We start from the raw sequence: 27,166 nt of genomic DNA, 5'->3' as shown, positions 1-27,166 counted from the left end.
GGATAACAGTAGAAATCCATTCAATGGAATCACTAAAGATAACTTTTTCAGCAAGAAAAAGAAACTGTCAGGCACACTTCGAGGTCCTACTAAATTAAAAACCACTCACGCCAAGGCTCTGCTTCATTTTTCCTACAGACTTTTTCATAGTAACCTCACAGTATCTATCTTAGTACAATTAAGAAATCAGCAATTATGTTTCATTGTATGAAAATTATTGTATTTTCCTCCTACGTAACTGAAAAGATTTTTCAGCTTTCAAGAGGAATAGTCTTAGGATGATTTAAAGGCTTTTGCTGAATGGATTTTTCTTTTTTACCTGTTATTGAGCAGAGAGAAAAAGTATTGGCTTTTTCTTTTTTTTTTTTTGGAAGTCTAATTAACAATACACAAAAGGATTTCTCTGCAGACTTATTCTCTGATCTAAGTCTAAGGGGACTGAGGCACACACAGACTGACATGGCTAATACAAAGTCTGTGATTCATAAATCTAGAATGAAATCCGTTATCTGACAGCATATGTGAGATCAGATTCACAAACCAGGTTTGGTCTACCCTAAGACACGATGAAAAAAATCCACATCATTTCAAAAATGTCAAAGATAAGAACCATCAGTAATCCCCCAAAGAAATAAAACTTTCAAAAACTCTTACTCAAAATGCCCTGAGCTCTTCATAAAGGTCTCCGTTATCACATGTTGATATACCAGTGTTATCATATTGTATGTGTGCAGTTTCAAGTAAGTCAAAAGGGACAAGGACTGATTTTATAAAAGAAAAATAGCTCACATCAGTTCATAATAACTTAAAAAGCATTCCTATGATCAGACTGTTGTCACTAGGAAGAAAAGAATTACAAAAACTCATCCTAAAGTACCTACAAATATAGCCCTTTGCCAGCATAAGACAAGATAAGAAGCTACTCAGAACAGCAGCTCAAAGAGCGTCAATTCAGTGCAGCATTTATAATGTCATTAAGGTTGCATATTATTAATTACCAAAAATTAATCGTTGCCACTTCACTTACAACATAATTAACCATTAAGTTCAAACAGAACACATCTGCCTTTGAAAATCTGCTTCACTTCTAATATAGGCACTTTTAATACAGGCATAAGTATTTACACAGCTTTTAAAGAAATTGAGAGATCTCAGACAAGCCTATTAAAAACTCAAGAGAAAATCTGGACTCTGTTTTCAGTTTTGATACCTGAGTGAAACTTACCAAAGGTTTACAGCCACTCTGTGTAAACAAACAAACAAAAAAAAACAACAGAAGACAAATAATATTTTCACAGTCTATTAACATTTACCCGTGGACTCTAGCACTTGTACCAAAAAGTGACTTCTATTCTCTTACCACTAACTGCTGCATGTTGCTTCAGATACTCCCTTCTGACATTTATGTTCTTCACAAGGCACTGCCTAGCATGAGCTCTTCTCTCTTTCACTGGATCTTTTGCACACAGTGCACAAATAGCCATATATTCTAGTGGCAGCCGTAGTCTAGAAAGCCCTTTGTGAAGTTTCTGAGCAAATATTTGTCTCACTTGGTAACATTCATCCTATTAAAAACAAAACAAAAAAGTAAACAGTAAACCTTTCTAAAAGTAACACAGGCTGTGAAATAAAACAGAAGACTGGGTAAATATGCCAAAATCAAGTTCAGACCCTGCCACCACAGAAATGTAGTAACTGTAGGAATGTTTCTTTATACCAATTCAGAACACTTAAATTGAATTAATCAACTGAAGCTTCTCTGAAGGTGAGAAGAAAAATTAAGGCTCAAGCTGTAGAGAAAGATATGGCACTCAGAACCTAAGGATTAATTTGGCACAGTACTGTGGCACAGAGTTAATGAAATTGCTTACAATGGGACCACTTGGTTTGTGGAGCCAAAGGTGAACATCTGCACTGAAACACTGTTCAGTCGCCAGTAATCGTGTTCATTTTATTACTGCAATTTCACAAATTTTCCATCAAGACAGTAACATTAGAAACAGAATAAAATTCAACAAAATTAAAGGTCACATGCTTAAGAGATTACCAAGCATTTCCACTATAATGTAGAAGCCTATGAACCACAACTGACCATGGAAAAGAATAACCTGTAACTAAGAATTGTCAAAGAACACAAAGTACAAAGGGGGGCAAACGTACTCCTATGATCTATTAGGCAACATATTTCCAGAAAAGTTATGAACTTTAAAATTCTCTGTATAAAAATAACCTACATACTTTAAGACACCATTCAAAGCCAAGAAGGGTTAACAGAAGCAGGTGTGGAAAACAGTTACTAGGAAATGTAGAGAAAAGTGTGCTGTAAACAAGACTCCCTAAGCAGCTTGACTTATGTACCCTGCCAAAATAAGGTCAAGAGGAAAGATTTGTTATCTCTAAATATGAATAAAGAGCATTAACAGGAATAAATACATATTTTAGTTAAATGACAGTTTTGAAACCAGAAACAATTCAGGTTTCCAGCTATCAGCCAACAGGAAAAGTAGCGACAAAACCTAGCCATTGGTAACACTCAATCTGACAAATTTGCAAATGGGATTGAAAAGCGTGATTTCAACAGAAAAAAAAAAAAAGCTTTCATATCACCCTAACCAAAAATGAAATCCAGAAGAAATTCATCAAGCCCCATTTTCCTCTGGGCTTGAAGCCATAGTCTTCCTCTACCCATTATGAAACCCTGAAATGCCTTCTGTAGCCAGAGCTGACCAATGCAGCTGCAGTGACCCAAGACTACAAACCTTATCTGTAAGATACACTTGTGATCTACTGCCTGGCTATAAAACTTGCCTTCACAGCAAATCCACCCCCAGCAGAAGAGTAACATAGAGCCCTCTTCTGCTTGTTAACATTACCTAACGTCTTTGGAAAGCTTAGAACAGAGGTGTGCATAGTTGGTAAGCTGACAAAGACGTCCTCCCTGATTCAGAGGCCAAAGGAACGCATAGTTCATTGCTACTGACCTGACTGCAAGACATAAATTGGTACGAGTTTTATTTATTTGTCTCCTAACATAAAAAATAACCTTTAAACCACCTCAGTACACTAGTTCACTGAGAGAAAAAAGGACCAAATGCAATAATTTCTACATTTCTTAGTCTACAACTACAAACCATACGTAACCCTTACCTATCTACTTTCCGAACTTAATTACAATTTATCAGAAGGATACCATCTAACTTTTAAAAATACATATTTACAAAGCTGTATGTTGCCCCTCAGACATGACCCTGATTCTTGAAAATTGACAGACTTGCTGGAACAACTAAAACACCCTCAAACAGTTGCTGAAGGCAACCGAGCAAGTTTTTTTTTAACGCAACTTAAGCAATCTAAAAGTGTTATTCTGAATATAATTAGAATGGCATTTTCAACAGCAAATCTTATTAAATCTTAAATAGGATCTTAAGGTCTGTTAAATACTGAAGTACTCAGCACCATGCTCAATTACTTTCTATTCTATTTCAATATGAAGCTTTGCTGACATATAAATTTGTTCTGCAAATCAAAACTTAACTGCTGGTGAGGTTACAGGTCTGGCCAATGGCATACATAATTTATTTTAAAATGACTGAAACTACACGCATTTAATCATCATAAAGTCTCTGTTTACCACCAGAACCTTAATATAGCAAGGAGCAACAACATTTAATCATGTATTCTATACTTCAATCATTCCACATAGAGAACAGCATTCTCTCAGAAAAAAAAAAAAAATGCAATACCCTGCACAGCACCACAGTAGAACCCGTGCAGTCATTACAACTCTTAAAATTTTGCCTTTACTTTTATTTAATCTGCTTTCTTGTATGTCCATTTAAAGAAAACTTGCTGTAAATTAAGTTATGGAATACCAGAGTTGGCTGTGATGTCATCTGAGTGTCCTAATGTGTGGCTAGACTCGATTGTGTCAAGTAGGAGTATTATCTGTTATTCTAAAATCTTAAGAGTCTACCATCAGTAAACGGATTTTACTACTACGCATAAACACATATGTATGCATAGGTACATATGCAAACCTCTGAAACACAAATACACAGATAGTCTCTGTGAGAAATTAATATAGTACAACCTAGAAATGCAAAACTCACGGAAACCATTACAGTTACTCTGTATCTGAGGATCTGAACTTGACAGTCTGGCAGAAAGAAAGAAAATTGCAGGAAACATCAAGAAGATCTAGAAAAGTTACAAATAAGTATTCATAATCCATTAGATGTCTCAAGGAAAAGTAAAGGCAGAATTCCTGTCCTGAAATAGCTTAAAATCTAAAGTTTGTTAAGCAAATAAGAAGGCCAATCAATTTCTGCAGAATTTGTAAAGTTTACAAGACAGGAACACAGAGGATCTCTACATCTCTACTTACAATTTGAAAGTTAATTCCCTTCTGCTACTTTGGGCTCACAGGCAGAAGTTCAGGATGACAACTCCCTATATCTAGTGAAAAATCTCTCCTACCTCTTCTGCTATTTAAAGGATGCCAACTACCTTTGCAGGCCTCCACATTCCAAATGCATTTCTACCCAAGTATCAAGAAGCAAAGTTCTCTGTTGTCACCAATGTCCAAAATACTTAATTCTTACCCAAACTAGATTTCCAGGATTACATAGGACAAAAATACACTCGTGCCAAATCTGAGGGCTTTGCATAAAATCAAATTAGCAGAAATATACACAACAAACAACATATATACATATATATTTGATAACCCTCATATCACACCCAGTTTCCTTACATTTATGGCTAGTGCACACAGCTGGTACTGTTCTAAGGTGATGATTTCATGGTAACAAGGTTCTTGTGCCAACTTCACAATAGCACTCCCTGCAGCCAACCTCAACCGAGACATATCAGGTTTGCTGAAAAACAAGCACACAGATTATGAAGGTTAATTAATAAAGCAATACAGAATTATTTGACTTAAGTCCCAGTAAGTTTGCACTGTTGAAAAACAGGTATTTTTAAACGAAGGAAAAGTTTCCATGGGTTCTTCCTCCTTCCTAGCCCCCAGTCAACAGCAAAACTGCTAATCAAAAGTAGTTTTCACACCACCACATTCTGAAGTCTGTTACCACACACCTTGCCCCAACTTTACAATAAAAATATTCCTTGGAATTTCCTAGAATTTCCACATAGATGTGAATCAGGTTTAGTTGTGCATTGGATCAGCGCAGTCCAAGTTGACCTTCAGAGACCTCATTAGGCCTGTAAGATACTTCTGTTCAGCATGCTGCTTTTACTTCAGCAGGGGGCTCCTGCCAAAGAAATAGCTCGTTTCTAGTCCCCAGAGTTGCCAAACCTTTTTTTAGCAAAAACAGATACCACAAAATCCATGCTGCACATCCATGAGAATTAATTTTAATTAGATATTTTTATAGGTGACTAAGTGAATTGTATCTTTAAGACAACAGCAAAAAGGTTGTAGCAAATTAAAAACTTTTTAATATGTCCAAAGTACAATTACTTGACTTGGACACCCAAACTGTACTCCCACCTACTAGCAGGTAGCAGAACACTTCATCTTTGGATATGAAAACTAGCAAGTGCTTGAAGAGATCTTTCTGTAGCCTACAACCATATTTACAAAGGTTATCAGAACGTCAAAAGCACCTTCACATGAGCTTTGCAAACTGATATTCACTTCATGTGTCCATTAGTAAACTTAGTTTGGCTTTTACTCTTCTATTTTATCAGATAAAGCAGGCAAAGAAAGATCTTCATAAATGCCTCCCTCACTTAATATTCTCTTCTATTCAGAAGTAGTAGGTACAGCTTCTTCCTTTGATATGCTGGAGCAGGAATCAAATTGTATTGTTATTTAGAAATAATCATTCATTCAAGGAGGGCTAATATTGTTTAAACTTCTTAACCATTTGCCCTTTACTCTTAGCAACAGCAAGCACTGTACTCTTAAGTACATTACCATGAAAACTGTATAAGGCATTTAAAGAATAAGATGAAAAGCCACTATTAAACACAGAGTCCATGATAAAAAAAATACCTAAAGAGCTTAAATCTTAATTTAGACTAACCAGGCTTTATGTACAACTCAGTACTCTGTGGAAATGGCAACTTTTCAAAAACTAAATGGACAATGAGCAACCAGATGACCAGACAAAGGCCGCACTAGTTTTCAAACAGGGCATGAAGATTAACTTGGTAATGTTTAGTTCTTAAATTTCACTTTAAATTGCAGCTACTGTGATAAGTGAATCCAATAAAGATTCAGTGTTTGCACTCCAGTGATAATTGAGCAATAACAACTTACTAGTACAGAGTGAGCGAGCCAAAGGAAGGATGAAATTAAGAACTTTCAGTCTTCCTTAGCTTTGGTAGTGATAGCATTTAATTCTGAAAAGTGAATCAAAGACGTTTCACTTATAAGTTGGCTAAATCTTTGTGCAGTACATGTAACATGGTCTTGTGTCCCAGAAATACCCATGAGCATGTGTGCACGCTGCAGGAAGGAGGAAGAGGACAGTGTCAGTTAGGAGTATCATTTACCAATTAAATGTGAAGATCAGATCTATCCTATTTCCTAAGAGGATTATACTAAAAGAAACTCTTAATAAAGGATTTATTTTGATCTAATTGTCACAGCCAAAAGCGTTCTGATCTGCATTATCCCAACATACACAATGAATAAGGCTGTAATAAAAAATTCAGTCTGACGTAATTACAGTTTTCAATTACTTCTAATAATTTCAAAAATTAATACCACAGACGCCCTTGTCCTATCAGAAGCTCTCTAAGAGGGACCTGGACATTTGTTCTCTGGAGTGCTATTACTATTGTTGAAGATAAAATGTTTGAAATGAGAACAAAGGTTCAACCACACGGAAAGATATTATCAAGTGCAAAATACTTGGTCTTAATTAAGGTGGTGGGCTGCACAAGGATGATCCAAATAAATGTGCCTTTAAAATGTATCTGGTATATAATCATCTCTCACTTCACAAACTGGTAGTTAAAATTTTTCCTTCTGCTTCACAGAGTGTAAATGCCAGTGTCCAATTTCGTCAGCACGTTCCACAGAACAAAAAGTTTCTTCTAAAAAAAGTCTAAATACAACGTTGTGTGTCAGATGGTGTAGCAGATTATCTATAATGTACAACCATCAAGTTCTAAAAGCCAAAGATTTAAGTAATTTTTCTCTTGGTAAGCTTCACTGTAAAGAAAATACCAATAATCTTTTTGGAAAGAAAATCTCACTGCAGGTGCATGCATAATGTCAATATTTTCAGCAACAGCTGGTGTCCTCCAAAGGAGGTAGGTTATTTTATACTTAGCATAAATTAAATTAAAATTCTACTACAAATAAGGCACGTAATATCCAACTTGGCCGTTTTACCTAACCAGAAAGAGAAAATTAGTACCATATTGAATTTTAAATTTGTAAAACTGTTTATGGTTTATAAAAATAAAAAAATAAAAGACCATGAAAGGACCTTTGAGATATTGTTTGTTGACCAAATTCAATATTAAAACGTTTCCAACACTGGTGAATTTAATCTACATATGCTAACATTTCAAAGTAATTAAAAGCAATCTAGCAAAGTCAACAAACCTACTACTTCAAAGTAAGAAAGATGAAGAGTAGGGATTTGTTTACTTGATTTCCAAGTGGGGTCTTTGCCTTCACCTGACACTGCGTTGAATTGTGCTTTGAAATTTAACAAATCCCATTCCCTTGCACTGTCACTGGAAAGTACAGCTGTGTAGTTTTATTAAAAAGGTATGAGGACAGAATCACTCTCATGGTTGATTAAGGAATCAACCATAAGTTTTGGCACAAACTTCTAATGATGTGGAACAATAAGATTAGAACTTGAAGAGAGGGATCTGGGGGTCGTGGTAGACAGCAAGTTGAATACGAGCCAGCAGTGTGCCCTGGCAGCCAGGAGGGCCAACCGTGTCCTGGGGTGCATCAAGCACGGCATCGCTAGTAGGTCAAGGGAGGTGATTGTCCCGCTCTACTCTGCGCTGGTGCGGCCTCACCTCGAGTACTGTGTGCAGTTCTGGGCACCACAGTATAAAAAGGACATGAAACTGTTGGAGAGTGTCCAGAGGAGGGCTACGAAGATGGTGAAAGGCCTGGAGGGGAAGACGTACGAGGAACGGCTGAGGTCACTGGGCCTGTTCAGCCTGGAGAAGAGGAGGCTGAGGGGAGACCTCATCACAGTCTACAACTTCCTCGTAAGGGGGTGTCGAGAGGCAGGAGACCTTTTCGCCATTAACACCAGTGACAGGACCCGCGGGAACGGGGTTAAGCTGAGGCAGGGGAAATTTAGGCTGGACGTCAGGAGGGGGTTCTTCACAGAGAGGGTGGTTGCACACTGGAACAGGCTCCCCAGGGAAGTGGTTACTGCACCGAGCCTGTCTGAATTTAAGAAGAGATTGGACTGTGCACTTAGTCACATGGTCTGAACTTTTGGGTAGACCTGTGTGGTGTCAAGAGTTGGACTTGATGATCCTTAAGGGTCCCTTCCAACTCAGGATATTCTATGATTCTATGAACTTATAACGCCAAAGTGAATGACAATAAAAATGATTTCAGCATGCCTCTCAGCTCACAAGAGGTTAAATCTCTCCTGAACCCAGCCACTTTCAGTTAATTCAATTATCTTTAGCAAATTACATGTTATTGTTCAAAAGACAAATGCAAGCCACAAACACAAAAATTGACTCTACACAGAATAGCAGCAGACCCAATACAGTTTAAAAGACTAGGTTCTGCACCGAGCAGACAATTTCACCCCTTCCAAAGCCTACTCTAGTCTGAAAGGAGGAGCAGCAGCAGATGTCTACAGTAGGGACCCAGTACACATTGCCATTGTGTTCACAAATGGTGATGAATAAAGGTCTGGCCTCTAGCTAAGACTGTGTGCCACTAGTCACCACACTCTGGGCTTGGCCTCTGAGACAGATTTCAGTCCATCTCACTGTCTACTCATTCAGTGCATGTTTCATCAGCCTCTCTATGAGTATTTTAACGGAGACAGTGTTGAAAGCCTTCCTAAAGTCAAGGCAGACACTATACACTGCTCTTCTCTCATCTCACAAGAGGGCCATGTCACCACAGAATATTATCACGTTGGCCAACATGACTACCCATTGCTGAACCTACTCCTGATGACTTTACTGTGCCTGGAAATGCTTTCGAGAATTAGTTGCTCTGTTACCTTCTTCAGGACCTTTTTGAAGATCAGAAACATGCTGTCCTCCAGTCTTCAGGCAGGTCTCCCAATCAACCACGATAATTCAGAGATTAAGAGTGGCCTCACAATGCCATCAGCTAGCTCTCTCAGCACTTTGGGTGCATCCCAGCAGCGGTATGTCCAGATTGCATAAGTGTTCCCTGATTGATCCTCTTCCACCAGGAATAGATCTTCCCTGCTCCAGACTTCCCTGGTCTCCAGAGCCTGGGATTCCTGAAGGCTGGTCTTACTTGTGAAGACTGAGGCAAAGAAGGCATTCAACACCCCAGCACTTTCCACGTTCTCTGTCACCAGGGCCCCTGCCCTATTCAGCAGCAGGTGTCCATCTTCCCTAATCTTCCTTCAGTCAGCTGTGTACAAGCTCTTCTTGTTGTCTTTGACAACCCTCACCAGATTCAATTCCATTTGGGCTTTGATTTCCTCTCTGTCTCTGCATGCTCAGACAGCTTCTCTATTCCTCCCAGGTTACCTGACCCTTCTTCCACCTTCTGCATACCTCTTTTCATAAGCAAGTTTTGCCAGGAGCATCTTGTTCACCCACACAAGTCTCCTGGTATCTTCACCTGACCTTCTATTTGTCAGAACAGACTTTCTTTGTCAGAACTCTTGAACTTAGATGAGGCGATCCTGGAATATAAACCAGGTTTCTTGAGCTCCTCTCCCCTCCAGGGCCTTTTTTGATAGGATTCTTCCAAGTAGGTCACTGAAGAGGCCAAAGTCCACCCTCCTGAAGTCCAGCATTGTGATCTTGCTTTTTGCCCTGTTCCCTCTTCTCAGTATCCCGAATTTCATCATCTCACAGTCACTGCAGACAAGGCTGCCTTCAATCTTAGCATCCCTAGCAAGCTAGAGTGCTAGGCCTACTGGAGCACCTCTCCTTGCTGCCTCCTCCATCGCTCACGCCAGGAAGTTGTAACTGATACTCTTCAGGAATCTCCTGGATTGCTTATGCCCTGCTGTGTTGATTCTCCAGCAGATATCTGTGTGGTTGAAGTCCCCCATGAGGACCAAGGTCTGCAAAAGCTAGGTTGTCTCCAGCAGGCAACAAGAGGAAGATCTCATCCACTTCCTCTCCCTACTCAGATGGTCTACACAGACAGACCCTACAAATGTCACCCATAGTGGTGTGGCTCTTTAATCCTTACCATAGGGTCTCAGTTGGATCATCATTCATCCCCATGAAGAAGTTCAGGTTCTGGGGTTGGAGGGTGTTTTTGCAAGAGCCAGACAAATGCAGCAGCAAGCAATTCCAGTTGGGCTAGCTGGTCAGTAAGACAAAGAGTCTTGTAGTGAAACAGAGGAAGGATCAGCAGAAAGAGTTTTTCCTTCAACATCAATTCTTAGAGGCTTATCAGGCTATTTACACTTTGTTTTATGTGGTTTCCTAGGAAGATGAGGTTCTGCTGTTTATGTTCATTTGTTTGTGGCTGGCTGCACATACAGGGGCAAGCATCCTCTGCTTCCCCATTTGAGGTTTGCAGTCAGGCCTGCTAATGGATGGACTTGGAAACAGGAATAGGGTGCAACCTGTCATCTCCACAGGACCATAAGACAAGGAAATCCCCTGGATCCTGCTATCTAGATTAAGGTACCCTTAAAAAAAAAAAACTGTAAATTATGACAAGAACTGTATTAAAGAATCCTAGCTCGACCCAAACAGTCTCTAACACAGGGCAACCTCACACTTCATTGCGGCTTTCTGCCTCCACTGAAGATATCTCAGCCCTCCAGTAATTTGAATAATGGAGAGCTGACCATATCGTTACATACAGCTGTTACCAGGAACACAAAAAGAGTGGGAAAATTGTATTTCTAAAACACACACGGTATTGAATCATCACTCCAAGCGTGAAAATGCACAGGTCCTACAGAACTGATATGTTGACAAGCTACTAGATAAGCCAACAACGATCTCTGAGCAGTTATACTAAAAGCTAACATACTGTCAGCTTAGTTCCCTAGTAAATGCCATGAACTGTCATATTACAGAATTTAAAACTATAAAACAGCTATTTACAAGGAACTTTAAGAAAGACTCTATGTTGTTACAAAGATAACATCCTAGAAAATTCTCAGATTTGCAATTTTACACACACAACATAGGTTTTAATTTGCATAAACACTGTCTAACATTTAACTCTATCCCAAAATTAAAATCTTTTACTCCTATTGGCACAATCCACGCATGCACTCAATGGTTTCTGTAGACAGAAATTTTCAGTGTTTGGAAAACAATAATGACTGACAATTTGTCATTTCCCCTACAGCAGTGGATTAAGAAGATACCCAGAAAAAAAAATAAACAAATGTCTAACAACCACCTAAAAGGGAAATAATTTATTGAGACTTAATCTTCTTTATACATTTCCATCCTCCTCTCACTTTTAGAGGCCTACAGGGAATGAAGTGTGCCTTCAAACAGAAGTGCCTTACGCACTAGCTATTCCCATCTGATTTCCTGCAATATACTATTATTTACTATTAAAAAGCCTGCCTATAGACCTTTAGCAAACAACTGGTACATCAGCAGTGGCAAGCTGCACAAAAAAATTAAAACCAATTTTCAGTGGGAAAGAAGTTACTCAGTTTATTCGTGCAATATGAATAATAGCCCTTTGAAGAAAGAGATGAAGAAGATTAAAAGTTAAAATATATCTACAATGTGAAAATAAAGTAAAACTCAGCAAACTTACATAGGAATTCAGCCAAGCTTACCATTAGTTCTTAAAAAACAAATTGTATAAACATTTTAAAATACTAACAGAATAGTTTAAGTACTAATTTGACTAAAATGTAGGTACTCTCCCCCACTGCGTCAGAGGTATCACAACTTTATTGTCTTTACATACCTAATTTTCCCCTGCTCTGTCAAATCTCCGTCACTGTGTAATATTGTTGTTAGCAACCTTAGAGTAGAAGTTCCTGATTTACTGTGGTTGTTCTTCATTCCTAGCAACCATCGAACCATCATCTTGATGGCCTGAATCTGAAAGAGATTTTGATATACAAAAGTCAAATCACACCACAAGCCTCTCTTTAAAAATAACTTCAATAGTACGCATTACAAAATATTTTACTTATATTTAATATAATCATAAATATGACTTATTCAGTATATTAAACCTATGATTATAAAAACACGTATTGTTGTAAAATTGTAAGATAATCTAAAAATATCTATCAGTTTAATCACACGGTATTTTCTCAAGTGCTTTTTACTAACATAAGCTTGCCAAGGCTGCAAAACATCATTTAAAAGTACTGTGCACACTACTGAAAGATAACTAGACAGATAAAAAGACAACTTTTCACTGAAAATCTTAAGTATTTATTATAGCAAACAGAAGTCTCACAACATTTATTTAAAGTCTGAACAGTTCTTTCCACTAAGCAATCACATATTCTGTCCCGTGACAACATTGTCTTAATTGACCTTATTTATTAATTAGTACATTGTAGGATAGGCAAAACAATTTATAGTTATAGTGGATCAAAGTGTGAAACAGATTTCCATCCTCATATAATTCCTATGCTTAAATAATCCCTATAAAATCTTTATGTGTGTAATATTTGAGAGTATAAAATTATTTAAGAAGCATCAATTAAAAAACACTTCATAGACATTTCAACCAGTATCAACCTGTATTAAGACCACTGGTCCTGGAAAAGAGTATTTCTGTAACAGATATTAAAAGAAAAGCCTCAAAGACCGTTACTGATGATAACTTATTCTTTGCCAATGGAAACATCAAGTCTTTCAAGGCAAGCTTCTAAAAAATATGCAGAATCCAGCAGCTATCACAAAACACTGAATAATTTCACATTTCATTAGTGAAAGTAAAGCATGAATTTGGAGATTAAGTTTGTTTTAGTATCTGAATCTCTCTGTTATTTTTTCTTCAGAGCAGTGACAATCAAGAAAGCAGAAAGAAAAATTTCCAGTAAAATGAAAATGTTCGTTTGAATCAAATAAACATCATGGCGAAATAAAAATCAAAGGAGAGAACTCAAAAGTTCTGGAAATCTAAGATGAATATAGAAAAAAAAAATGAAGCTAGCACTGTAAGGAACCTACTGTGGGCTGAGTCCGGTTACTCTGCTTTAATATAAACTTGTTTCTTCTACACAGTAACTGAGAATTTTGTCCTTAATGGAAAAGGCAGTTCTACCAACTTCACAGAGACCATTCACAACATTACTGAACAAATTTCCATCATGCAGCTGATTTCCTCCATGTAACAAACTGATCATAATGGGTCCTTCAGATCTTTAAATTCTACGATTGTTATCTTTATGAGTTCATTTTTAGCACTGCAGCCCATCTGCTCCGCTGACAGACCCAAGTGTATTGGCTAACACCAGCAGGAGGCAGGCTATCAAGCACTAAAAGCACAAATGGAGTCTGTGGAACAAAAATGAAATTCAGTCTTGCCCTAACCTTCGGTTGGTCTTCCACTGAAACAGTTGGTAGGTATCTATCAGGCGATGATGGTAATCGTAATAATAATAGCAGCAGCAGTTGTCTTGACAGTTTATCAATTCAATTTCTTCATTTCATAACCAGTACCTATATCATTACGCCTTCCCATTTGTTGCGAGGATAGAAACAACTCTATTTGGTCTTCAAGTAAGTGGTGCATAGCAATCTTTACTCCCAGAACTGAGTAACTGCATTAGCACCAAGCAACTTTTGCTTCTCTCTGCCCTTCCACAACCCCTTTCCCCTAGTTTTACTGTGTGAGTCTCCTCTAGGCATTTCACCACATACAAAGTCCTAATCCCAGGTCCTTCACAATTTTCCTTCACCCCCACTCTGTTCCCTACTTCTCTGCTGGTGTTAATGACGTCTTGATGAGATTACAGCAACCCCTCAGAGTTAAATATTCCTGTGAAATTAGTTTGGGAAATGAAAATCCCCAGTCGCTGCTTCTGGCTACCAGAAGACTTAAACAAACATGAGTTTGCACCATCCTCATGTTTTAAATTTGATCTTTGCAGCCAAACAGGATAACTATTAAAGGATAATTCAGATTAGGAGGAGTGTCAGGTCATGTCCAGCCCAATCCCCTGCTCAAATGAAGGTCAGCTATGAAGTCAGACCATGTTGGTCTCAGTTTTATCCAGTTGGGTGTTGAAATCCTCCAAGAATAGAGATTGCACAGCCTCCTGACAACACGTTACACTGCCTGACTCTTTTCACATTTCTTTTCTTATATCCACTCTTAACTTCTTGTTTCAATTTACGTTGCATGAGCCTAGAATTCTCCTCTGAGATTAAAAATGAAAGTTTAGATTATATACAACATGAAAACGTCAAGCAAGTCAAAATCCTACACAGGTCAGAACCATATCAAAAGTCACAAATGACTCCCTTGTAATAGATTTAGTTGCACAACATGAACTAGGTGTATTCTAAGCTCAAGAAAAAAATATTTTTTTTTTCTGAGATGGTGAATGTAACGTGACAGATCCCTGACTTGTCATATGAGATAACTGAAATTAATAATACAACAAGCCTTTACATAAGTCATCAGCAATGAATAAGTATCAATTTTTAAAGATGAAAATTAGCAATAAAGAATATCAACAGTAAATTTTAGCCTTTTTCTCTGATCAAGGTTACTGTTGTATCTCCACTGTAAGAATAAAATGGGTTCCCATCCCACGAAGCAAGCCTAGAAAACAATCCTATAAACACTGTCTCCCTTCTACATCCACATTACAACAACAGCAGGTAGCTCAAAATTCTACTATTCAAGTATCCAGAGCCACAAATGCCACAAGAATATCAACAGAACTTCAAGGTTTGTACAGTAATGAAAAATGAAGCAGTACCTACCTTAAAGCACAGCTAGAGAAATAGGATTAGAAATCTAATACTGCAGTGTATATAGAAAGAAACAAGGAATGCTACTGCTACTACTTAAGTCTCAGTCTAGCCGCAAGGTGCACTGAAATATTCAGTAGTGATCACTGTCAAGAGAGATTACTGCTTGAGAGCAGAAACTCGGGTGCTGGGCATAAGAATTTGAGTCTAATAATTAATACTGCAATGAAACATTCATCTACAGACTTCATTTCACTTAAGGTTTAGCATCCAAAAGCCCAACCTCCATCTAACAGTCTGGCTGTTAGGGTGGACAGCACCTCCCAGCCTAAATGAGGATATAATTTTTCTGTTCATCTTTCCTTCCCCCTTTCATAATTAAACCTGCTAGCTTTAAGATACCCATTAGCTCTATTATACAGTCATGTTACAAAAGAAGAAAAAGGCTTTTAACACCAGAGTAAAGAAAATACTGTCAGAGAAATCCATTCATAAACTAATGGTATGGCCTGCAGTGGTCATTAAATATAGGCTTCACAATGGTAATAAATGCTAATTAAATTTGCAGATCAATTTTCACAGTAACTTGTTTTTCCTTGCCAATAAATACTTCTTACAACTTTCAAGCTTGGCTTCAACTCCAAGTTGCCTTAAGATTTTCTATAAGCCAACTTCACTCCTAAATAGCCAAGCCGTATGAAAGGTTTTATCAACAACAACAACAACAAAAAGTTTTAAAGAGATACTAAACATCTTCATAAATCATTTTAAAAATTTTAAAATTATTCTTTACTACTACAAGTTACACTCAAGTGAAATCATAAACCAGCAGTTCGTGAAATGAAGAAAACCAAGCTTTTTTTTAAACAGACTTGGGAGTGTACTATGCAACCCTGGCCTTGCACAAATAGGAAAAATACCTTTGCTTAGCAAATACCTTTGCTAAGCATAAAAATTGAATGCACAGAAAACTAACAGATCAGCTCCAGACATAACTGAAAAATTTTCAATAATCAGCTCGGTAACAAGCTGGAAACCAAAGAACTTATAAAACCAGCAGCCCAGGAGGTCCCGTGCTAAAAATGGTTTAACAAGTTCAAGAGAGAAGGCAAACAACTTCTTAACACCATCAGAGCAACTTTATTCAAAAGGCACTGGAAATGAAATAACTGCTCTAATTAACTCAAACAGCATGGTACAAAGTACATGCATCTTTCTAATTACAAAATAAAATGCTGTAATATAATCTCTCTAAATATAATTTGAAGACAAATAGACATAGGATGTATTTTCTACAGCATAAGTCTATCTCTGCAAAATGAAAGAATATCTACCAGCAAGCACAGAAATTATAACAATAAACTTGAGATGAAAATATATTATTATAAGATTAAAAATTAATAAACTTTAGAAAGAACAAGCTTCAAGTGACATTAAGCATGAAAAAAATGAAGTATTTTTTTAATTATTTTCTCTATTCACATTACTCTTCTCTGCATACAATGTAACACATGTATTTATTTACAAAAAATGAAATCCAAGAACAACTTTTTCCATACTCCAAAACACTAAAAGTTTCTTGAAATGTCCTAAAAATTCCAAAGAAAAGGGAAGACATTAACAATGTCCCTATGACATTTAATTCCTGCTAAACAGGAAAAAAAATATCTTCAATCGTGACTACATCTAAACTACTTGAGTGTTGCACACAAAACCTCTAACAAACATTCAATAAAAATTAAATATGGAGTATACAGAATGTATTTATTTATAAAAGTAAAAGTAGATGCTCCCAAAACCAAATTATTTTCTCTGTCAATCAAAAAAAATGTGTATTCTTATAGAGTTGTTAATTTTAAAATAGCTAATCATTTTTACTTTTAGAAAAGTGACAAGCAAACAGAACTGACAGCTCTAGGAATCCAGACACTTAATTTTCTTTATTACCTTTTACACTCACAATCACAAGAAAACATATTAAGTGCTACTTACTTTGACAAGCGTTTCAGGAGACACTTCTTCATCTGGGACCCAAAGTTTTGTTGTCTTTTTTCCTGGAATCTAAACCAAATTTTACATTTTGTTACACTACTGTTACTCTTCAGTGAAACCTGCTGTAATCTCCTCTTTCCTGTTTGCTTCTGAAAACAATACAGCAGCACTCACTGGTTAGCTTCATGCCTTGTGTATTTTATAGAAGTAACCGTTACAGAAGTGAGATACTGTTCTTACCTCAGTACTCAAATATCAGCAAATGTATCACTAGCACAAGGGTTTTTGTTGTCATTATTACACTCCAAAGCAGTCATTTCCATGTAATAAACACTGCTTTGAAAACAATTGTCAACATTTTCAATATCCAGTATATTTGAACCTCACATGCATAGCTTTAGACAGTAAATCTTTCCCTAAATATAGCTGACAACACACAAGTTTTTGTTTTTTGGTTTTTCCATTTTTTAACCACTATCAATACAGAATTCTCAGACAAATTAAGATTAACAGTCTTCCGTTTAAAAAATGTATTTTAATTTCAAATGCACCATGTGGTTTAGTCTTGGCTGGCTTCCAGGTGCCCACCCAGCTGCTCTCTCACTTCCTCTCCTCAGCAAGATCAGAGGAGCAAATGTGGTGAAACAGTTCATGGGTTGAGACAGGGACAGGGAGATCGCTCACCAATTACTGTTATGGGCAAAACAGACCTGGCTTAAGGAAGATGAATTGAATTTGTTGCCAGTTAAAATCAGAGGAAGGAACTGAGAACTAAAGGCAAACTAAAAACACCTTTGTCCCTAACCCCACTTTTTCCCAGGCTCAGCCTCAATCTTAATTCTTCTCCCTCCTTACTTCCACCCCAACTGAGCAGTGCAGGGAGAAAGGGAACGGGGACTGAAGTGAACTCATCACTCTTCATCTCTGCCACTCCTTGCAGGAAGCTTGTCACATTAACCCAACACACATACTCCTAAAAAAATAAATAAATCACAACTTGCTCACTTAAGACAATAGACTGAGCAAAGTCAGTAACAATACTACTTTTAACAAAAGGCAACACATGAGCAATCAAATGCTGTGCTATACAGCATATCATCTTTGTAAGGACTACCAAACCAGTGCTCCTACCTCTCCTGTATTGTGAGTTTTCAACTGGGTCACACAGCATATGTGGAAATCGAAGGAGAAGCATAAAAAATGTAGAACCAGCAAAACCAAATATTTTTACAAGTACTTGATGAGTATCCCACTACAGGAGAAGGGGAATCTTTGAACAAGATTTTAAAAATACTCACCCTATCATTCATTAGCAAATCTTTAACAATAAAAGTGGCAACCAAGGATTTCAAAGGAGCAGCAAATTGATCAGGTGCTAGCATGGCTATGTGGCCAATAGTAACCAACGGTGTAATGAGATGCTCAAAATTGCTTGGATCCAGACTTTTATGCAGTGGCTAGAATAAAGGCAACAAATTCAAATATTACTCATATAATCTGTGTCTTGTTTGGGTCAGGGGGTGGGGAAGAGGGCAACACACATTTCTATCTAAGAAATATAATTTTGAAAGAACTGTTAATTATTTAGATTTAAACACCTTCTCCAACCCGTAGGTCTCCTATGAATTGAAAGAAAAATCAAGAAGAAATAGACAAAATGTTAATCGTATCTGGGTAGTTCAAAGTGGTAGCTCAAGAAGGACCATCTGGGAAACAATGGATTAAAAATGTAATTTCCTGTTTAAGACGTGGGCATACTGAATCTCAAGATGGCAATTTCAGTAGTGGACTGATTTACCCTTTGAGATAAAAGGCTGATGGGCTCTAATTAAAAAGGACATTTGCAATTAAAACAATGACATCTATTTAAATAACTTCTACCATAATTCAGTTTTTCATAACTTCTGTAAGAATCTGAATACTTTGGGCCAATCCCAATGGAGCTGAGGAGTGGTGTATGGGTCTTCTTTCCAGGAACTGTTCATAGGTCTAGCAGACTGTCCAAAACTTTGTTTTACTCTAGTTTATTAAAATACATAACCTTACACATGATCATAGAAGGGCTTGGGTTGGAAGGGGCCTCTAAAGATCACCTAGTTCCAATCCCCCTGCCATGAGCAGGGGTACCTTCCACTAGGTCAAGTTGAACAAAGTCCCATCCAATTTAGCCTTGAAAGATTCCAGAAAGGGGGTATCCACAACTCCTCTTAGCAATCTCTTCCAGTATAATGCCACAACTCCTCTTAGCAATCTCTTCCAGTATAATGATGGATCATGGGACACTACAAACTATATATTCTACTACCATTTTTACTATCATATCTTTAAGTTCAACACAACTAACTCGCCATACAAATTGCCACTGTAACCTTCAATTCACACATGCACTATGAAAGACTAATAAAAAGCAACCGAAATATTTTCATTTTACCTCAAATATCTGTGCAAACTGTGTTTCTTTGCTGGAAAATATTGCATGGATGCAGTGAATAGCATACTTGGCTTGGCGAGGAGGTCCTTTTTTAGCTTTATGGTGCAACACTGGAAGCAAAGCACTGGAAAAAAAAGGGAAAAAAAAGATAAGCACCTTTTCAAAAACTAGAAACTTCCCACAATATTGAACTAACAAAGAATAACTATTTACGTATATAGAATACAACACCTCTGTGAAAATGCTAATAATTCTCCTGGTTATGGCAATTTTTCAAAGACAGGAAAAAATGGTTATTTATGTGACTTGGAAGCAAAAAAATACAGCAGTTTTCACTGATATAATCTCATGTGGCAAAACAAACATTTTACCTGCATAAGCTACTAAAATGCTCTTTTCAAAATATTCTTATCTACACATCCCTACTCCCTGGATATTAGATTGCAAAGAACATTTTTCCATTGCTATATACTTAATTTTATAAGAAGTGAATCTGAAAGGCAATTATACAAATTATAGCAGTATCAGGGACATATCAGCTAATACTTCTTTGCATACATTTCACTTCTATTCTTCAAAAAGTTACTGCATTTTAAAGTCATGCAAATCTTTCCTGTTTCATCTGAAGTGATACTTTCTTCCAGAAGAATGTAGTATAACACTATATCCTGCCAAAGCAAGAATGAGATTCTAAAAACCCATATGATGAAAAAGAATAAGATATACAACTTACGATCTTATATGAGGAAAGTCTTCTTCAATCTTGCCTCCTGTGTTTTTGAAAATTTGTAATGCAGCTTCTGCCACTTTTTCATCATCCATTTTCAAGCAAGCCAAGAGAGATTCAAAAGTTTCAGCGGAATGAAATGAGATAGGGTGGGTAAACGAAAGTACCTGCCAAAAAAAAAAAAAGCCATGTTAAAATTTTGTAAAGGTCCACGTAGATTGAACACTCCTTCAAAAGTCACTTTTTCCTGCCATCTTGGAATATTTTTAAAACAGTCTGTTTTTATCACATAATCCATATTTCTCTTTTTCATTTTTTTTTAAAGCATCTCTTAACCTTCTGTCTTTATACATTGTCTCATCTGTTTTACCCAATTTTGCAGTCTCAATTACTTCTGCTGTTACTGTAAGCACGCACTTCTCAGTGGCTACATCTACATTAGCAAGTACAGGGTTACAGCAGAAGCAGGTTTTAAGAGAAACATAATGGAGAAACATAATGGTGGTTATCTTGTAATTTTGTTTCTCCAAAAAGAATGAAGCTTGTGTGCTCCCAGACCTCTTAGATCATGCAACTGTTTTCCTTGCTAAGTGGAACAACTCTTGGGTACGTTGCTCTGTAGTGAGCAACGTACCCAATACAGTCTCCAGACACTCCTAGACACTACCAGAGCTGACCAGATCTTCTACCTCTCCTTCATATTCTTGAACTCTGCTGACTCTATCTTCAAGTATGACAATCGTCCCAATTTAAAACAAAATCCTCATCTGTTCCTCTCTGAAGCTTTGTCTTTCCTTCATTTTAAAGTGTTTGTTGATTATTAGCCTCTTTCCATATGATGGAGCAGCCCAGAAAGCCACCTGTATCCTCAGCTGCATCAAGAGCAGTATGGCCAGCAGGGTGAGGGAGGGGATTCTCCCCCTCTGCTCTGCTCTCATGAGACCCCACCTGGAGCTCTAGGGCCCCCAATATCAGAAGTACATGGAAGCTGTCAGAGTCTTAGCTGATCTAAGATGTTCTGAATGCTTCAGTGTGAGAGTCCTGTAGATTTTGAGGCCTCTGAGATCAACCCACAGTTGGACTACTCCCAATATGACCTCAGTTATATGATGGCAGTATGACACAAGTACCTTTCCTAGCAAATACAGGATAAACTGTAGAGTCTCTCTCAAATACACTAGCTTTAAAAGTACTAAGTGAAAGTGAAAGACCTATTTAGCTGCACTTAGTTTCACGCTTTCAACAGCATTTGCAATTAACATAGTGATCAGCCTTTTTCCTCCTAGGAAGAAGGGAGGACAGAGTAAGAAATTCTGTACAATGTCCCCAGAAATGCATCTTGATAGGGTTTGCTGTGTTAACCGAGTCTCAAGAAAAACTACAGACAATAGTTATAGATAAGACCCCAATTTACGCGGAACTCAGGAGAACCACTGCATTGTACAGATAAACAAGTATGGTACAGTTCTAGAAGTAGTATTAACTGTATTCACAATCCTCTGAATTCACACTCTAGTACTCAAAACTCAGCTGCTGATGTCACACATAGAGCTACTTTTAACTTGTAGAAAAGCTTCTAAATGATTTCTAATATAGCCTTATATATAACTCACAGAAGATGTGCATAGACAATCATAATCAAACCGATATTCTTCCAGATACCCAGCAAAATGCTTATGACTGAAGATATTGAGGGCTAATTACAAATTTATTTTAACAATGTTACTTTAGAAAGTTTTTACATGCTTACTGACCACCAAGAGTACACTTGCCTTAAGCAATTCAAGACCTGCTCTGATTGCCTGGTCAGTAGGTACACCCTCATCTTCATCATCAGCTGTTCCATCTATAGATTTGTTTACTTGCTTGATAAGGGCACTGAAGAGGAAGATAAAAACATGGCCTTGTGTTTACTGCAATACATACACAACATAAGCCTATTATAAAATAAATGCAATTCAACTACATACACAATATGATTGTCTTCATCACCCATTAAGCATGAAGTTAAAAAACATTTAAGCATCGTGGATTAAGCATTACACATTAGTCTAGAAGGATGACCGAAGAAATAAAATAATTTGAGCATTAAAAGAAACAAATTCAAATAAGAATTATGATTAGGGTACTAGATCCTGTGGATTCTTAATAATTTATAGAAAATAACCATTAATACTGCTTAGTCTAACAGCAATAAATAAAATAACCATTAAACAGCTGTGCTGGAAGATGATCAGAAATTTAAGAGACTTATCTCCTGCATATTTCACCTTGCTTGTTTTGACTGCTTGTTTTTTTCTTACACTGTACCCTAGGAAGGGAAATGGTGATTATCCAAATGATCTTGTTAGTAAGTGCTGTAGGCAGCTTCCCTGTAAAGGACTGTACAATATTCAGAATATACCTGCAGTAAATTCTGTAAGGGATATTTATAATCAGTGGAAGCAAAGAGACACCTCTACTCAGACTTTCCATTTTTTTCTACTCCTAATTGGACACAAATAACAATCTATAGCAAAACAAAACAGCCTGACAGTCTAAAAAATGAAGAGGAAAGTTATTGATAATTTACAGAGATGGATAATGACCGATTCTGTGGAGAAACTGAAAATATATACTTTTTACTTTATTTTTTTCCCCCGTGTTTACTGTACGGGGGTCAGTCAATCGGTACATGGTGAAACAAGTATTAAAACTTTCCAACAATTTGAGTATTACTTTAAATGCACATTTTATATTGCTTCCATAATTTTTTTTTTAAATGCACTTTCAAATTTGAAAAAAGTCTAGGTATGCATTATACTTAATCCAAGATCAAAAGAAAAATTATGTTAGGAACTTCTCTGAAAAAGATTTTTAAATGAAGTCTCAATGGCTCCATTACATTGTATATGTGACAGGCAGAAACTGAAAAGCTCAAGTACTTAAAAGCCATGGACAGAAATTCCTTTTAATGTAAGTCAGTCACTCACAAATCAAACTTTCCCCATCAGCAACAGATCCATTTTACTGACAGTTTGTTCCAGCTGTGCTGAATGACAAATCAATTGTTTGTGCAGCTACACTCTGAATGGAAACCCCTAAGCTAAGAGAAACAGAAGAAAATATTGCAGGTCATAGGCCTTAAAAACTACCCTCCTGCTGTCAATCCGTTGCTGCTTGTGCTTAAAGACAGAATTACAAACCCTGATTTCAAACTCTGTGATCTACAGACAACAACACACACACAAAATTACCTGATGGATTCAGTATCAATGTGTACAGGAGCAATTCTCTCAAGAAGAAATTTTATCATTTCCAGGAAAGGATTTGTTGGTTGTTTTGGGTTGCCCAACTTCTTTGTAATTTCCCTCTGCAATTTAAGTTTCAATTAAGTTTATAATCAATTTAGTTCCCAAAACATTCATGTATTTTAAGAACTATTCTTACCACACATCCCTCAGCCTGTTTGCACGAGCATGTTGGGCTAACAAGCATTTCTAGCTGACTTCTTATCTTTTCATCATCTTCTAGAACTTGTGTAAATTTCTTCATGAAATCTTGAGCTTTCCCCGGATCAGGAAGGTTTCCTTTAAGTAAGCAAAAGAAATGACTATTTATTTCAATAAATATCAGGACTGTATGTTACACAAGTTCAAAGACTCACACCAACATATTAATAGACAATTATCAATAATATTCTATAATAAATTATATAATAAATATTAAACATATCATAAGTAAAGAAAAAAGTACCTGGGACATGGCTAACCAAGCAGCATGATTGAGTTTTAGCTCCGCATTGGCCTTAAACAGTACTATTTTTGCCAAAATAACAGTCTTTTAAAAAAGCTTTGTTTAAAACCAGAAGTTCAGAATTGTAAAGTAAGTTTTTCTCTTTCTCACTGGTACTAATGCTATTGGTACACCAGGCTGAAGGGTGTACCAGAAGAAAGAAGAAGTGTTGCTTTTTTTTTTTTTTTTTTGGGTAAGAGTTTAGGTTACACAGTTCTGCCTACAAAGTGCCGTCCTACTACTGAAACACAAACTCTTGTGCCTTCTCCCAACACTTACAATACTGGCACATCAAAACCAGGTAAGCCAATAAGTAGTTTATCAGATTAGTTAACACCAATTAATACACATTCTATAATAAATGCTGAAGGGCACATGCCTGTTACAAAGCTTATTTGTTATAAGCTTATCTCAAGTGATTTTTAAAAGAAGAAAGAAATATATATATCGACCTTAATTTTTAGATGGTATAAATACTTCAACTGACTTACTTGTTATTACCATCACTTTTGAGAATATAGCTTTACTGCTGGCATCTGTCTGCAAGTCACAAAAAAAGAAAAATGTATTAAGTAAAAATTTTAAATTATATATATCCACTGAATGAGTAAAATTCCATAATGATGCATTATCAACAAATCAGTACCTACCATTTTTTAACACATCAGTATGTTAGAAACCAAAACACCACAGCAAATTTAATGCTAGATTGCTCCAGGAAGTAAAAGACAGAGAATGTTTCCACAGGCATGATCTTTCTCACGTGCTGTAAACTTTTATTATTATTATTATTACTACTACTACTTGTTAATCTACTATATAATCTCTGAACAGTTGTATAGTTACAACTATAAAATGATAGTCCTATGAGAAAAAATTTAAATGAGAACATGACCACCTTTCAAGAGCTTTCACTGGAAAGCATTTCATTTTTAAAAGAACTCTGCTTAGCTGCCACCATTGCTAGAACTGCCTTTTAGAGACCTCCCTTTCTAACAGACAAAACTGATGACAGATAAGCCTAAAATTACACACAGGAAAACAAAGACAAATGAACTCAGAAAGAAGGCTCAGCTTAGAAGACAAATATTCCTTATATCAAGGTACTCAACACGAGGCAAACAAAGACCTGTGGTGGGCCTTTTCATCGGGTTCACGTCGGGAAAGAACCATTAAGCAGCAGTGCTGCAAGACACTACCATTTTCTTAAGAAAGTCTTCAGATTATTATAGAGAAGAGGGGAAAATGTTCAAGGTAGAGGTCAAAGTCTTGTTCAGGCATATGTAGTCTGTTTTATCTTCGTGAAATCTCCACATAGATTTCAAATAAAGTTCAAACAAGCCATATCAGCTTTGGAGATAACAGTTACTGGTTATTATAATAACTCTGGCTAACACAGGGAAGTGTGTATTTATTTCTAGAAGGGAGCATCCTTTAACTTTTTGGAGTAAATTTCTGTTGTGCAATTGACGAGGTACTACAAAAGAAAAGCAAATTTTGAGTTCTAACTGAAAAAAAAAGAAAAAAAAAAAGGGAAATGAATCAGGTAATTAGGCAATTTGTACAAACTCTTGCAACGTTTGAGAACAGTGCCAATCCTGGAAAGGTTGAAGCATAACAAAAATACACCATGAGATTAAGATAAGCAGTGTTTTCAGTGAGCACTATATCTTGTGAAATGGACACCTAAGCACATTGTTCCAGCCATTAAGTATTTCTACAGAAATTTCAGTCACTTTTTAGCGTCAGCAGAATGCCGTCTTTTTTGAGGCTTTTTGCTGTCAGAGCTGAACATTCATGTGCAGACAAGAAACGATGTTGGGGGAGACAAACAAAAAAACCACACCAGAAATCACATCTGGTGTGTAGATTTCAAATAATGTCACCTGATACAGAATCTCTGCATTTGCTCCCCTTGCAACTCCGAAAAACAACAACAAAAACCACCCTGCATTGTGGAACTCCTTGTACTGGTTCGGTCTCCATTCTTCCAGTCCTGCCTAGGTCCTTCAAGTACTGGCTGAAGGTCTCATTAAAACAACATCTGAGTTGCACAAACTGCTAAGCACTCATCCCAGCATGAAACCAGCTGAGTCAGAAGGATTATTTTACCTTCCAGTAGTATAACTCCACTGAATAATGACAGATTGAAGATATCAAGATGCATTTCTTTTCAGAAGAAAAATTTTCTTTTTTTCTACTGTGGCATCTTAGCTACCTAATCTTGCATTCACGATATGGAAGCATCTGAACGGCAGCACATCTACAGCAAATAAAGCTTATACTTCTAATACAGACAAAACAGCGTTCACCCAGTTTTCCACATGTGAACAAGCAAGTTTATCTGTATTATTTAACTGTATACCATTACTGTAGGAGAAAATAAGAAGAGATGAGATCTATGCTTTTGTTCTTTGGAGAAGTATCTCAGCTTAAAGTCAGATTCGATGTCTGTTCTGTCTCAAATTAGGAGAAGTTATAATCAAGAGAAACGGGAAGTTTCCTAACACATATTCTATCTCCTAGATAGTGTTTGCACTGGGGAAAGGCTAAAGCAGGGAAAAGAAAAAAAATAAAGAAAAAAAGCCTGAAAGGGGGAAAACCTGTAGAATTTCTCTATATGACAAAATAATTTTCCAAGATAGGGAAAAAACAGTGGAGTGGAAAATTCAAAGATCTATAATCACAGAATAGTTTAGCTTAGGAGGGACAACTGCAGCTCACCTGGTTGAACTGTCTACTCAATTTGCTCTAGCCCTCATCTAGCTGAGTTTTTAAGTATTTACAAGGATGGTTTCACAGCCTCACTGGACAACCTGTTCCCATATTTGATCATCCTTACTGACTTATTTTTTCCCTCCTTACTACCTACTCAAAATTCCCTCCTGACATAAAACAGTTTCTAGATTTCTGAATGAAAATTTAAAACAAAGAAACATAAAGACGCCTGAGGAGGGGAAGAGGAGACGTGAGAGAAGGACAGATACAAGGGTAAGAGTTGCCTGAGCAGGGGTGGAGAGGAGATGCAGGGAGAAGGCATGACTCTAAAGGGACTGCGGCCAGTGGAGGTACCCAGGCTGGAGCAGTGGGTTAAGTACTGAGCTGCAGCAAAAGAAAAGGAACTACCACGCTGTGACCACTGTGTGTGGCAAGGGGACTGGAGACCGTGAATTAGGGAA

At 37.0% G+C, this 27,166-nt stretch overlaps 1 protein-coding gene across 1 annotated transcript in view; it reads right to left on the bottom strand.

Moving 5' to 3' along the window:
* PDS5B (PDS5 cohesin associated factor B) overlaps positions 1-27,166 on the bottom strand; it is a 110,816-nt gene that overhangs the window by 20,849 nt on the left and 62,801 nt on the right. The window contains exons 15-25 of the mRNA XM_082774552.1: positions 24,479-24,527; positions 23,643-23,782; positions 23,450-23,565; positions 21,986-22,091; positions 20,220-20,380; positions 19,487-19,610; positions 18,354-18,512; positions 17,056-17,124; positions 12,086-12,222; positions 4,754-4,877; positions 1,361-1,565 (exon numbers count right to left, since the gene is read on the bottom strand). Of these exons, the coding sequence (XP_082630678.1) occupies positions 1,361-1,565; positions 4,754-4,877; positions 12,086-12,222; positions 17,056-17,124; positions 18,354-18,512; positions 19,487-19,610; positions 20,220-20,380; positions 21,986-22,091; positions 23,450-23,565; positions 23,643-23,782; positions 24,479-24,527 (1,390 nt within the window). The remainder of the gene's footprint in view (positions 1-1,360; positions 1,566-4,753; positions 4,878-12,085; positions 12,223-17,055; positions 17,125-18,353; positions 18,513-19,486; positions 19,611-20,219; positions 20,381-21,985; positions 22,092-23,449; positions 23,566-23,642; positions 23,783-24,478; positions 24,528-27,166) is intronic.

Source organism: Aythya marila (genome assembly GCF_965140915.1).
Source record: "Aythya marila genome assembly, chromosome: 1".
Classification (NCBI taxonomy): domain Eukaryota; kingdom Metazoa; phylum Chordata; class Aves; order Anseriformes; family Anatidae; genus Aythya; species Aythya marila.
This window is presented reverse-complemented; position numbering and strand designations above follow the sequence as displayed.